Below are 14,412 nucleotides of genomic sequence, written 5' to 3' on the forward strand. Positions count from 1 at the left end.
AAAAAAAAAAAAAAAAAAAAAAAAAAAAAGTCTTGCGTTAAATTCATACGTATAGATATAATAACAGACTCATGGTCGATGTCAGATGACACTGATAGTCATACGCTCGCTCCCATTTTTAACAACCTTTCCTCTCTTTTCCATTCACTAGATTCCCTTTCCACGAATTCTTACTACTACTACTACTACACGTCCCCATCCATACATATACACACACAACACACACACGCGTCACACATCATTACATACGTATATAAAATTCCCATTGCTCATCTATTCGGAAAATACATCTCTCTGTAGTATTTCAACTTGTATATTAAAGAAATGAAACGTAACGTTTGTGCATAATAAAACTTGAATATAAAATCAAAAGTGTTATTAAAGAAGAAATATTATATAGGAGAGAGAGACAAAATATAAATAAAAAGAAAATATTTGCAGAAAGAGAGAGAGAAAGAGAAAGAGAAAGGGAAAAAGAGAGAATGAAGAGTTCAGCAACCTGGGGAGAGTTTCAAATGGAAATACTACCTCTACCTACAACAAAAGTAGAAACTATTATCGATCGAAAGAGGAGTCTCATTTACGAGATTCTACGAAAGATCTAATTTAGTCGCATAGTGAATTTATTCATCCATCCATTCATCCATCTATGTATTCATATATATATATATATATATATTTATCTATCTACTTGAACGTGTGAAATAGAACATGAAATTTATATTATTCGTTTATAATAAGAAAATTTTCCAACTACCGAGAGACACGATTTTCTCTCGCGGTATCGTTTAAAGCTAAAGTTCTTAGAATTATTATCGTTCTGGGATAAATGCCAGTAGTAGTAATTGAAGTATTGCTGGAAATAGCTTAGTCAATTTACGCACTTTAAAACTAATATTTATCAATTTAATCTTATCTTTCATTTTATTTTCCGATTTATTATATTAAAATAATATTAAACGCGCGTTTTGAGAGATATTTAAGTTTATACAAAATATAAATATTTTTTTGGCAAGTCGTAAATAGCAATAAAAATCAAACTGGGTATCTCTCTCTCTCTTTCTCTTACACATTTTTTCTCTTTCTAAAATCGATATATTGAATTGGTCAATAAGTAATGTCGCAATTTTCAATAAACAAACTATTCTATAGTGCCATTTATTTAGATAGAAAATACCAAACATTTAATATTTATTTTTAATTAAACGTATTCTGCCTTTACGTTTATATATTAGATATTAAACATTTTGTCAATAAAAAAACAAATACTAATATTATTTATTTTAAATATAAACAATATTACAAATTATGATTTATCGATTAACCCAATAGTTTTTAAATTTTACTCACTAGAAGAAACAATTGTTACATAATATTACAAATATGTAGGAACAAAAATATATATTGTACATATATTTATGACAAAATTATAAGTGAAGAAGTAAAAACAAATAAATACTAAATGTCATGCGAGCAATAATTCGATAAAATGAAAAACGTTATCGTTTTTTTTTTACACATTATGTAGCGGTCAATAGGGTTGTTACTTCCGTGATTAACAAGCGATTACAAAAATGCAAAACTATTCTGATTATATCATAATATATTTCCAAGAACTCGTATGATTAGAAATAAGATTAGGTTTAACTGCGCATTAACTTTTTATAGAAAGAATTTAACTGAAAATGTATAATACGTACTTAGAAAAATATGTGAATATATTTATCGAGTGTGATCATTCATTGATGATCGGTAATATTTAAGAACCTTGCCTATTGCAAATAACCATGACGCGAATAATTGTTATTCCGCATAGGAAACATTTAAGTATCAGTTGAATCACTCTTCTCGCATAATTATTTATCACATTCCAAACGTTTTTCTTTTTTTTATCAAAACGCGTAATCCATACAAATTATTCATTAATTAACGAACAACTATTAATGACAATAGAAACGATTATTAATCCAATTAATTTTATACAATATTCTACTAACGCGGCTAATCATTACTTTTTTTCACTATATATATTCATATCATTCATATTAATTTCTCATGCATATCTTGTACTAGTGAATATATGTGCGTGTGTCCATTTTAAAATGGACTCACAATCAATTGATGATAAAGTTTCCTCGTGCAGCAAGTGTAGCAAAATTTTTATAATCAAGCCAATACGCAAAATGCACTTTGATCTTTATTCACGTGTTACAGATGTAACACTAAATGGGATCACTTTGTTTAATATCTCATTAGAAGAGGAATAAGTATATATATATATATATATATACATATGTACTGGAGATAGAAAACAATAGACTGGAATCATCAAACAGTCCCATTCAATAACTGTGTCTACGTATTACAATGTTATCTTATTAAGATAATTTATCTTCAATGTAATTAATATTTATAATATATAGAAAAGCATCAATCAAATTAGAACGTCGAACAAAAGTTTTCATTATTTTATTGTACGATTTCGTTATAATTTTCAATATAACCGTAACGATGATCTGTTCGATAAACAATTGAAATTATTATTGATAATTTAATAGATATATATTATATCTTTTTAATGAGTCTAATCAAATTCACATACATTTTTTTAAAGAGTATTATTTTTATATTTGATTTTTAATCATTTAAAGTAATTATGAAATATCTTTTAATATGATGAAACGATGACTACGAAATTATCGTTGATAATAATAATCATTGTTGATAAATAATTCGAAAAATTTGAACTGGATTAATCATAACGAGAAAAAAAAAATTATATATGTCGAAGATTAATATCAAGCGAAAAAAATTAATTTGACCGATAACATTTCTCGTTTCTTCCGGATAACAGAAATCGTTATAATGAAACGATCGAATCTTCTTTCTATTTTTTTAACACCGTCGTATTATTAATTCTTTTTCTCTATCGATGAGATAAAGGCAGAAAAAGGAAAAGGAAAGAGAACGACCCACATTTTACACGTGTTACTCCTGCCTTTTTCATTATTACACGCTTACGAAATTAATTTCTTTTTTGTGATTATTTTAATCTCATAACAACTATATGGGAACACTCCGGAGTTCGAAGAGGAATCAAATTTATACGTATGGTAATAAAATAAAAACGTATATATCCCGTTGGTGGGTTGAAAAATGTTAAGCCTAACATAGAAACAAATTTTTTTATTTAAAAAAATTAATAAAAGTTGAATTTATTGAGATTCGCAACTTTTTAACCCACCCTTGCAGATGAATAAGTGTTTTAGAAAAAAATTTTAATTGTTTAATTTATATCAAGCATTGATTACGTGATATATTTATTCTTTTATTTTAAGTATTTACTTTATTTATATATAATTATTTTTATTTTTAATTAGCCTATTTATTTTTTAGTTATATAAATTTAATCCGTTAATAAGCATTAATTTTTTAAACAGTGATTCTCTGTACAAAAAAATAAATATGAGTTTGCAATTAAACACAAAAATTGATTTATGATAATAAAACTGAAATATAACAAAGATAAATAGATATACGAGAGTGGATCGATAGTTTTGAGCCTATTCTTTTCTAAATGTTAAGACTATATCGAAAAATAAAATTGATTTTTACGTTAGACTCAAAACTTTTCAATTCTCCCATATATATATATATAATTTAAAGAATAACACAAATAATAAATAACTAAAAAATACATTTATATTATACGCTTATATAGATACGTATGTTTCAATATTATTATTTATAATTATAAATAATAACATTCTAATGATAAATACAAATATAGATAGACTAATTATACACATATAGAATATGTTGCTATTGGTAAATATAATTAATATTATGATGCATCATATATAATAATATACGTCTGATCTTACCTTTAAATTTTGGGACAAACATTTGTATATCTTGTGGAATGTTTTGATAGAAGTCAAGTTCCCTGCAGTTCAATGGTTTACAAATAGTATTCTTGTTGAGTAGCAGCAGCCTTGTATGTCCACCAACCTAAGATATACAAATAAATATATATATATATATATATACATAAACAATTGTTTATTTATCTCATAAAATATAATCAATAATTAATATATAAAATAGTCGTACAGAAATTTTCTTTCACAATATGCATTATGTGTCATAAAAAAAAAGAAATTGTTACCAAACTATTAGTAATTTTAATCAAAATTTCACTTAAAAGACAAGGAAAAGCAATAGAAGAATAAAATATTTGTAAACTCAAAAAAAAAACGACTACAACTTTCCTTCTTTCTCTCTCTTTTTTTTTTGCATACAATTAAGCATATTTTATTGATTTGATTATAATCAAGATTAAAGAAAATACGAATAGTAATTAAATAAAATTTTATTTGAGACTAATGAGGTGATAAAAATACGAGATGTTTATTTTGATTGAATTAACAAAATACTGTTATCTCATAGAGAGTAAATTCAAACATTATTTGTATTCAAACAAATTCTATTGACATTTATACAGTCAAAAAAAAAAGAATGGGGAAGAAAGAAAGAAAGAGATGAGATAAGATTAATTAAAAAAAAAGAAAAGAACAAAAAAATGGTATTAAACACAAACATACCTGATTCTTGAGAGGATGCAACGCAACTTCTTCGTCATGGTCCTGAAACGAGGAAGAGACTGGCGAAGCGTTGGTGCTATGGCACTGTGATTCAGTCTCTCCCATACCCCAAAGACCCGTCAAATATACCATACCCGCGTACTCTTACAGGATGTCAAACCAATCTCTCGGTTATATATATTTTGATTTATTTAATAATATATATGTATAAGTATTATTTTTGCATAAAGACAAAAAGAGAGAAAAAGATATATATATATATATATATATATGTGAGAGAGAGAGAGAGAGAGAGAGAGTGAGAGAGAGAGAGAGAAAGAGAAAGAGAGACAAAGAGAGAGAGAGAGAGAGAGATGGATCGAGTACGAATAAAACGAGAATTAAGTTCAATTTAAAAAAATGTTCTTTCCCTTTATTTATTTCTCTGTATGTCAATTCTCGATTCCTGTGTCTCTTTCTATGTGTTACAACCAGAGAAAAACAGTTTTCACTTCCACGTCACAATCACTGTTACCATTATTTACAATGAACACTTTATTTATTAAAATTTGATTTTACTAACACATGTAAGAAGATAGATCGAGTAGTTATATTCTTAAAATTAAACAAGAAGGTCCTTCTTCGATACTTTCTTACAAAATATTAACAATGATTGTAACGTACGCTGATCGCATCAGCTGTAAGTGGGTGGGGATGGCATACTGAACGGAGAAACCGTGCTGCCAAGGATAAGCCAACACAGTTCAAACGATCCATTTCTCTCTAGTAATACTCTCAAAAATCACACATTCTTATTGGTTGAAAGTTCTCTCTCGCAAGAGAACATTAACCAATTGACGCACGCTTACCCCCATTTTCGCGTACTCAATTCTTCTCACTCTATATAACACATTCAAGGAATTGTTATTATATTGCGTTCTAAAAAGCATCCGAAATTTTTAAATGTTCTAAAAAAGAGATTTTTGCAAAATTTTACCATTTCTTCTTCTATTACCTTTTATTTTAAACACGTGATATTTGATTAAATGTTCCATTGTTTTGTGGTTTTTTTTCTTTAAAAAATTAATTAATTTCTTTTTTGCAGTAAAAGCAGATTATATTAGTCATAATGATACTTTTAGGCGAAACATTCCCAAATTTTACCGCAGATACGCAAAATGGTAAAATTAATTTTCACGATTGGCTTGGTGACTCGTAAGTTATTTTTTTATTTATTTAATTTGCAAACTGCACTTTATAACATCGTCAATATTGTTTTCGTGATTTTTATATCAGAGACACATATGTAAAAACAATTAATTCTTTTAGTTGGGGTATATTGTTTTCACATCCAAATGATTTCACACCTGTTTGCACTACAGAATTGGCAAGAGTTGCCAAATTAATGCCAGAGTTTAATAGATTAGGCATTAAAGTTATTGCATTGTCATGTAATTCTGTTGATTCTCATCACAAATGGATTGAGGTATATTTGAAATATATTTTGCATTATATTTAATAATTCTCATCGAACTCTGTACACAATATTATTATAGGAATATTATTAGGTAATATTATTTACATCGAAGGTATCAAAAACTTTTTCCTAAGAGAACACTCACAGTTTTATTCGTTAAATTCAACTGAAATGTGTTATTATTAATAATTAATTATTGTCTGAACATGACCTGGCTTACATTCTCTGCAGTAATCGATATTTCACAATACATATCTTTCAATTTTTCCTATTAAAAGAAATCAAAAACATTTTTTCCTATCACTAAAATTGATGAAGTTATCCAGGAGGCCTTTTTTAAATAACTCTCTCTCTCCCCTTCTTTATACTTATAATTATACAATTTCAAATCCAGGACATCAAAAGTTATGGAGAAATAACTGATGAAGAATTTCCATATCCTATAATAGAGGATGAATCTCGCCGATTAGCGACGATGCTTGGTATGTTAGATCCAGCAGAGGTAGATAATCAAGGTCTACCTCTGTCAGCTCGAGCTGTTTTCATAATAGACCCATCCAAGAAAATGCGTCTTTCAATTTTATATCCAGCGACTACTGGAAGAAATTTTGAGTATGCAATTCATACAAATTTCGATTTATGCTTAACAACATCTTAATTTTACTGTTTATTATCATTTATTTTTGTTCTTTGTTCAGTGAAATATTACGCGTCATTGAATCGCTTCATTTAACTGACAAATTTAAAGTTGCAACCCCTGTCGATTGGAAGGTAAAAATCTATTCAATTTATTATCAATTCTCCAATTGATTTATATTTTTTTTATACTTGATAGCGTATTTTGTTTCTTTTTTTATTTCTTAATTAGAAAGGAGAAGAAGTTATGGTTCAGCCAACTGTCACCGAAAATGAAGCAAAAGAATTATTTCCAACTGTAAAGACTGTTAATCTTCCATCCGGGAAAACGTATTTGCGAATTGTATCGCAGCCAACATGAAAAAATAAAGTGGGATAAAAAACGTGAGATAAAACATCAATAAGAATAATTTTAAATTAATTATTGCATATATACTTTTTTTTTTGATACAATGTACACGATACAAAATACAGAGTAATAATGTCTGACATTTTCAATACTGAACTTATATTTTTTTTTGTGTAGCCTTTTTCATATATATGACAATGTAGTTAATATAATAATAAACGAAATATATCATTAAGATTCGTGATGTTGTGACGGTTGTTACAAAATTGAATATCGAACATGGATGCTGCAAGCTACCAATTTCTTCTGATCGAAGGTCAATATACTAAATAAAATGGAAGTCTTGGCGCTTGGCATTTGCAAACAACAAAAGAAGCTGTTTATTATTTCATCTAATGTAATTAAAAGTACATTGCGTTATTATATACACTTCTTCAAGTACACAGTTTACTTATGAGCTATAGGCATACGTTTATTTACAGTTTCCTTTTTTTCGTTTTTATTTATTCATTTAATTAATTATTTATTTACTTACTTATTTATTAAATTAATAATAGATTTTACTTTCCTACGTTATGGATTATATTAATTAAATCGTGTTATACCCTTTATTGCCTGTGCGCAATAGAGAGCTAGTGCACAATAAAATGATAGCAGTTTTATAAAAAACAGTCTCTCTCCTGCGGTCAAAACTGATAAGATCGTAAAAGATATTAAATTTAACAAAATAATATTTGTTTGTTTGTTTGTCTGTCTGTTTTTTAATCTTTTTTCTTTTTGTTTCCTTTAAATAGTAATGTTACGTAATTAAAAGTTAATCTCCACACAAATTATCGAGCAATAAAATACTATCACTCGTTTCTCAAAGTATTCTCTTAACGTACATCACACACCAACAACCTGTTTTCATTTTCTTTAAATATTCACTTACGCGAGATGCCACTTCTTAATCGTATATATGTCCTTTTTCTTCATTTATCGCACACATCCATGAAAAAGCTACTGTAAATGTTAAATCTACTTCAGTAGTCCTTTAACGCACTTGTGTTTGTTTGAAGAAAAAAAAACGATCAAGAGAGATGATGCACAGATTAAACAGTCTTCTACCGCGTTGCAATAAACGATACTCGATAAAAATGGATTAGCTAGGGCTATTATAAATAACCGTATAGTCTTAAATCGAGATAAACTATGAAGAGTTCGATTGGCCTCGATTATTTAACATAGAAACTAAACCACTATTGATCACATTAACGCGAGTTCATTCGTTTCCAACATGAGTATCCTGTTGTTGGGTTTGCTGCTGCGATTGTTCTTGCGGTTGCTGCTGCTGTTGTTGGTTTTGTTCGGATTGCAATTCACATTCCATTCTTGCTTGACGTTCTGCCGCAGCTCTTGCTTGTCTACCAGCACTAGACCGGAGATTTTTTCGTTCGGGCGGAGGCTCAATACTCAATCGTTTACCACTTCGTGATTTTTTACTTTTAGCGCCTTTACAATCTTCTTCGCTTTCCCCTACGTGGGTTTTGTTACTCGAGTCCCCTTTCGTAGTTGTCGAAGCTTGCTGTGAAGGAGATGGTACATTCGTAATCGTCGTTGTTGGAGTAGGAGGTTCACTCGTCGATTCCTTTTTGCTTACGTTCAAGGGTGTCTCGGAAGAGACTGCAGCAACAGTAGAAGTATCTTCTTGAGGAGGCTGCTTTGTTGTACTCGTTGATCTACCAACTGACTCCACTAATCCATCGACTGATCCCATATTATCGTTACTTGTTACTGTTGTAGTTTTCGCAACCGTCTCGCTAATAATCTCGGTCCGTAATTTTTTCGGTACAGGTTCTAATGATACCTCTAAGGAAGTAGACGGTTGTTGTTGGTGTTGTTCCGAGTTCTGATTACGATCTATGCTACTTCTTTTTTCGCTGCATCGTTGATGCTGTTGTTGTTGTTGCTGCTGCTGCTGTTGCACATCTTCGAGATTTCTCGTTAGCAACTCCGCACTGGTTCGACTTAAATGTTCCAAAGCCTCTTTCATCTCTTGTTCTTTACTTTTTCTTTCGAGTCTTCTTTCATTAGCCTCAGCAATATCGTTCTGTTGCTGCTGTTCGATAGCCTCTCTCTTTTCGTGTTCCATACGACGCCTATCCTCCGTATGTTGTAATGCCAAGTCCGTATATTGCTGTAACGCTATTCCAGGATCTACAGGATATCTAGGCTTTTTCTCGGAATCCTTTCGTTTGCTTGACGACTCAACAATATTATCTCGTTGTCTCGAACTGCTCGCCGACGAAGCAGGCTTACGTACAGTCGAGGCACTTGACGTTGGCGGATTTAAAAGACCGCACTGTGCTAGACTTTCATAGGCCGACGATACACCACCAGGTTGCATTGAGAAAGGATTTAAACCACCTAAACCTAATGGCGTGTAAAGAAGACTAGGATTTGGAAAGAAAAATGGGAATGGCGTCGTCGTTGGTAATGCCGACGATGCCGATGACGTCGATGGCACAGATGTTTTGCTCGTAGGGGCTTCCAATTTGTTTCGTGGTTTACCAGTACTACTAATACTGCTCGAACTCGTATTTTTACTGTTAACCGAACTCACAGCTGGATTTGTGTCTGCCGTACTTGTCGCGGTAGCACTCAAAGCTGCTTCCATACCTGCAATCGATGGTAAACCAAGTCCAGCAAGATTGGCAAATAACGAGCTTGTTAAACTCATATTACTAAGATTACTAAGATTGCTAAGACCGCTTAGCGCTCCTAAGTTAGGTAAACCACCGAATGGCATTAGAAGAGGATTGTTTTTCGGATCGAAATTGCCGAGTGAAAGTCCAGATAAAAGGGAGTTATTAAGATTGCCCAACGAAGGGAAATTCAAACTAGATGCCATAGACGTAGCAGCTAAATTCGCTGCTTGATTTGCCGATTGTTGATTGGTTGGACTTGGCATCATTGGTGGTCTTCCAGGACTCTTCCCTTTGCTTACGCCAGATCTATCAGATCCAGGTAATCTCTTTTGCAAATCGTGCGGTAGATTACCACGCTCTTTTACTAATTCGGCCCACTTTGGATCGACGTCGAACATGGGGTTTTCGGTCAACCATTGCCCAAGTCGCTTCAATTGTGGAGCTTTACTACCAGTAACCTAAGATATAACAAAAACATTTTACATAATAATAATTTAATCTTTATTATAAACGATAGTATTTATTAGTATATATTATTAGTGTGTACTAAAATAACGATATGATCATTCATTTGCATACCTTTTTTCCAGTTATACGATTAATCACGGCTACGTTCTCGTCGCCTGTTAATTTTTTCCAGTCTAACAAAGATGGATCAACGCGAGGCCTCCGTCGTCTGGGTGCATTTAAATATTCAGCATTTAATTGCTCAGTTATAGCAGTTTGTTCGGCCAACCATTTGTTAACTTTTGCTTCGTGAGAATAAGATCCAATTTTCGTTGAATATTCAGCAACTTTGTTAATATCAGCAATCATAGCTTCGTAACTTTTTCTATGATTACTTGCAGCAGAAGAATGCGCTGAATTAAAAGCTTGTTGTTGATGACTTTGATGTTGCTGCTGCTGTTGTTGTTGTTGTTGTTGTTGCTGCTGCTGTTGTTGTTGTTGATGTTGCTGCTGCTGCTGTTGATGTTGTTGCTGTTGTTGTTGTTGTTGTTGCTGCTGTTGTTGTTGCTGATGTTTCTTGAGTTCACGATTTTGTTCAGCTTGAGCAAGCAAAGCAGAAAAGCTATCCTTGTGCGAATGTAATGATGGAGGTGGTAAACTGGAAGTTGTCCCTGAAGCTCGAGAAGATGGAATTGATGTGACGGTTATAGAAAACGGCTTTTGAGTATTTGCAGGAGGGTTAGGAAGTCCAATCGGTGCTGATGTTGGAGTGACAGTGACATTGGGTGTGATTGTGTTCTTTTTATTGTGTTCGGGATAGTGGCTGCTTTGTTGTTCTTTCGCAGCACTCAAACCTAATACTATTTCATCTAATTTCCGACGTTTCTTTTCCTTTCCAACTATAGGTTCGTCTGTAGGCTAATGAAACAAAGATTGAAGCTTATTTTTCCACGAAAGTGATATTACATGATAATTAAAATCTAATTGTGAATATGATTATTAAGTAAAAGGAATAATACATCAAATTTTACTAATAAATAATTATTGTCTTCTTTATACTTACACAATTTTTTCTTTTCATTAATTTGTCTAACATACTATCAAGCTTTCCTTTATTGCTATTGCTTTGTTTATTTTTATTAGGCATCGAAAAGTCCTGAACTTCGTTCATAATATCTTTATTGCTGCTATCGGAACTTGTTTTGGGATATCTATAAATAAAAAAACAAAATTTATTTCTAAAGTTTCAAAATGAGCATGATTCTTTAAATAAACAACAGATTTTATTTATTACTTTCAATTAAAAAATTTATTATAAGAAATTTACTTACCCAGCAGATAAATCAATAGGTGTTAGTGTACTCGAAGTACCTGGTATAACTGTCGTTTTACCAGGAACAGTATATTTCAATTCAAATGGTATATTTTGCGTTCGCGTTTGTTGATGTGCCGGAGGTGGTTGAACTGGTGTCGAACGACGTGAATCCTCAGATTGTGATTCTTCATTAACTTCCCAAGTAGTCGAAGAACTTGAAAGGATTGTTGGTTTGCTCAATGGTGTCGGCGGTTGAGATTGTATTTGACTACTATTGAGAAGTGCATGAAGTTTGGCTAGAAAATAATATGAAAATTATATTTTTACGTAAAATTTTCATTCGTATATATTATATACGAATTAAATATATATAATTATATATATTTTTATATATTAAAAAAAAAAAAAAAAAACAAACAATTACCTCGTTCCGTTTCTACATCTATGGCAATATGTCTTTTTCTCTTTTTACTAGCAGCAGATACATTATTATTTCCGGTTACCGGAGATCGTGACACTCCATGATCTGTCGTTATTGTAATTACTTCTGAACAATCCTTTTCATTAGAAGTTGTTGCATCTATCTCATCTCCTGCGCTAAAGTTTATCGACACAGGCCATTCTTTATGTTCTATTGCATGGACAATATGCATTAGACGTGCTTCGATTGCATGCTCCTAAAAATTATAGAAAAATAATATATAATATATATTTTAAATATGTAAAATATTATTTAAGTTGTGATTATATAAAAATAAAACAAAAAATAAATTTTCTTACTTTTGGCCATTTCAAAGAAGCATTATTACAACTGTGAGCTAAAAGTTGTACAATAGTAGGTTCATTATAATCTATTGTCTTATCCCGTAGAACAAAAGTATCGATTTGGGTTAATCGCGATAATGGCTGTATAACTTCCAAATCAGGAAACATTGCTTTAAGTTCTGCCGCTTGGACGCTACACTTATCCTCGATTTTAGATACTTTGGCTTTATCTTTAGCATCAGCAGCAGCCTTGTCTTCTATTACTACTTCCATTTCTTCTTTAGTCGTAGTGGAATTGTCAATTTTGATGTTAGGTTTAATATCCTCAGTTGTTACCATTTTCTCCGATGTATCCGTACCTTTATCTGTAACTGATTCTGTATTAGTATCTTTATTTTCAGAAGAAGGTTTTTCATTACTTTCTACTACGGGATTATCTTGCGTTGATTGTTCTTCAGAATTATTAGACAATTCTTTAGGTGTACTATTTTCTTTACTTTGATCATCAGACTTTTCGGCTTCGACAATTTTATTATTAACAGGAGTTTCCTCATTTGAGGGTGGAGTTTCTTCGGTAATAATTGATTCGTCTGTTGATTTCGGAGTTCCAATAGAATTATCATTAGGGGGATTAGTTGATTCACTTTTCGTCGTATCCACAGTTTGTTCACATTTCTCTTCAACTTTGATCTTATTAACATTATCTTTTTCCAAGGATATACTTTTCGTTACTGTAGAAATAGTAAGCGTATTGCTGATAGGCGGTACTACGACCTGCGGTTTCTCTTCGACTTTAGTTGTTTCAGCTTTGACTATTGTCAATTCCACTTGACTTTTTTCTATTTCGGCATTTTCTGCTTTCTTCTCAGCAGACATAGGATCTCTCTTAGCTCCTATCTTCTCAATCTTTAATGTTCCTTCACCTTTTTCTAATTTCACCAAAATTTCATCTTTATCAAATTTCAATATATCTTCTCTATTTTCTATCTTAATAGCCTTTTCTGATTTATCCGGAAGTTTAGGAGTTTGCGTACCCATAAAGCTAGTACTTTTTCCTAAAATTTTATGAAAAGAGAAATCAGGATCATTTAATATAGTTATATCAGTTCTCCCTAAGCCATGTTTCGCTGCACCAAGTAACAATTCCTTATCGTGTTTACCAGGTTGCCACCATTCTGGTGTATCACCTGATGGCTGACACAACGAAAGACGTTCCTCTAAATGAGGATGTGATAAAATTTCTTCACGTATTTTACTTAATAGATCGACTCGATCCAATATCTGTCTTGCTTTAGCAGGACTTAAATGGTCAACCGGAACATCTGCAAAATCTGCAATATAATAGAATGTCTGAGCATGCATATATTTTATCTATATATTTACATATTAATATATTCATAATATACAGGACGAGTCAGTAATTATTTACACCCAAATATTTCCTTTTTTACAAATGTATTAAAAAATTCCAAAGGAAAATATTGCACTATTGCAAAGAGGAAAAATAATCGTTCAAAGAATTTTTTCTAGAGATCATTCTTTTAAGAGATTTCAAGGTTATCGATGTTTTCTTAAATGGAACTATATATTTTGTTGCAATATTCCAATAGAGCATGAAAAAAACAAAAATGATCTTCATGACCATATCATTTCGATCATTTATTCTCGAGATATTTACATTAAAAAATAATCAAAATTTCAATATAAATTTTTCAATATAATTATAAACAAAGAAGATATTGAGGTGATCCCATTTAGCTGAAACACCCTGCATATATATATGTATATATATATATATATGTATACAAAAATAAAGAAAAATATATATACAAACCTTCTTCTTCATTCAATTTAGCATTGCACACCTTCTTACACATAGCTCTGAACGACATATAATAATCTGTAAGATCTGCATCTGTCTTTTTATCAAATCTTGCAATACTCTTAAATTTGGTCCAATCATATTGTGCCTTTTTTCTATCATAATTGACACCATAAGTCGACACAACGCGCAAGAATTCACTTTCCTCCCTACGAGACCATTTTGTTTTTTGTTCTTCGATGCGTGTACGTTCTCGTTCCTTTGCCATGGTTTCCATTTTTTCTCTCCTTTCCATTTTCTATATAAAAATTAAATACAATATATGTAGAAA

General features: G+C 31.1%; 3 protein-coding genes across 14 annotated transcripts in view; 1 reads left to right on the forward strand and 2 right to left on the reverse strand.

Annotated features, from left to right (window-relative positions):
• LOC106785979 (inositol hexakisphosphate kinase 1) overlaps positions 1–4,847 on the reverse strand; it is a 19,668-nt gene extending 14,821 nt beyond the window's left edge. Inside the window, exons 1-2 of the mRNA XM_014746909.1 lie at positions 4,605–4,847; positions 3,885–4,011 (exon numbers count right to left, since the gene is read on the reverse strand). Of these exons, the coding sequence (XP_014602395.1) occupies positions 3,885–4,011; positions 4,605–4,736 (259 nt within the window). The 5' untranslated portion in view covers positions 4,737–4,847. The remainder of the gene's footprint in view (positions 1–3,884; positions 4,012–4,604) is intronic.
• A 625-nt stretch (positions 4,848–5,472) lies between these two features.
• On the forward strand, positions 5,473–7,495 carry LOC106785988 (peroxiredoxin-6). Of its 2 annotated transcripts, XM_014746928.1 has the most exons (6): positions 5,473–5,798; positions 5,913–6,069; positions 6,455–6,672; positions 6,759–6,831; positions 6,929–7,080; positions 7,223–7,495. In XM_014746928.1, exons 1-5 carry the CDS (start codon positions 5,713–5,715, stop codon positions 7,055–7,057), a joined length of 663 nt encoding a protein of 220 aa, XP_014602414.1. In that variant the 5' UTR covers positions 5,473–5,712; the 3' UTR covers positions 7,058–7,080; positions 7,223–7,495. The 2 variants fall into 2 exon arrangements, with proteins under 2 accessions (XP_014602414.1, XP_014602404.1); XM_014746918.1 differs by having other exon boundaries at positions 6,929–7,276.
• The window catches only part of LOC106785930 (chromodomain-helicase-DNA-binding protein 7), a 28,080-nt gene continuing 20,791 nt past the window's right edge, over positions 7,124–14,412 (reverse strand). For 10 of the 11 annotated variants that reach the window (XM_014746862.1, XM_014746781.1, XM_014746801.1 and 7 more), the window contains 7 exons: positions 14,094–14,379; positions 12,275–13,590; positions 11,919–12,171; positions 11,511–11,790; positions 11,243–11,390; positions 10,312–11,097; positions 7,124–10,190 (listed from right to left, as the gene is read on the reverse strand). In XM_014746862.1, the coding sequence (XP_014602348.1) occupies positions 8,307–10,190; positions 10,312–11,097; positions 11,243–11,390; positions 11,511–11,790; positions 11,919–12,171; positions 12,275–13,590; positions 14,094–14,379 (4,953 nt within the window). In that variant the 3' untranslated portion in view covers positions 7,124–8,306. The remainder of the gene's footprint in view (positions 10,191–10,311; positions 11,098–11,242; positions 11,391–11,510; positions 11,791–11,918; positions 12,172–12,274; positions 13,591–14,093; positions 14,380–14,412) is intronic. The other variant, XM_014746851.1, reaches the window with a different exon arrangement.

This window comes from Polistes canadensis, unplaced genomic scaffold, assembly GCF_001313835.1.
Source record: "Polistes canadensis isolate GaletaPanama2010 unplaced genomic scaffold, ASM131383v1 scaffold_3, whole genome shotgun sequence".
NCBI lineage: Eukaryota > Metazoa > Arthropoda > Insecta > Hymenoptera > Vespidae > Polistes > Polistes canadensis.

What these genes read in the sequence shown, in the direction of transcription:
- LOC106785988 (XM_014746928.1), top strand. Translation starts at nt 5,713, where the DNA reads ATGATACTTTTAGGCGAAACATTCCCAAATTTTACCGCAGATACGCAA. An exon ending in CTCATCACAAATGGATTGAG is followed by an intron (nt 6,070 to 6,454) that starts GTATATTTGAAA and finishes TTTCAAATCCAG; the next exon opens with GACATCAAAAGTTATGGAGA. An exon ending in ACTACTGGAAGAAATTTTGA is followed by an intron (nt 6,673 to 6,758) that starts GTATGCAATTCA and finishes TTCTTTGTTCAG; the next exon opens with TGAAATATTACGCGTCATTG.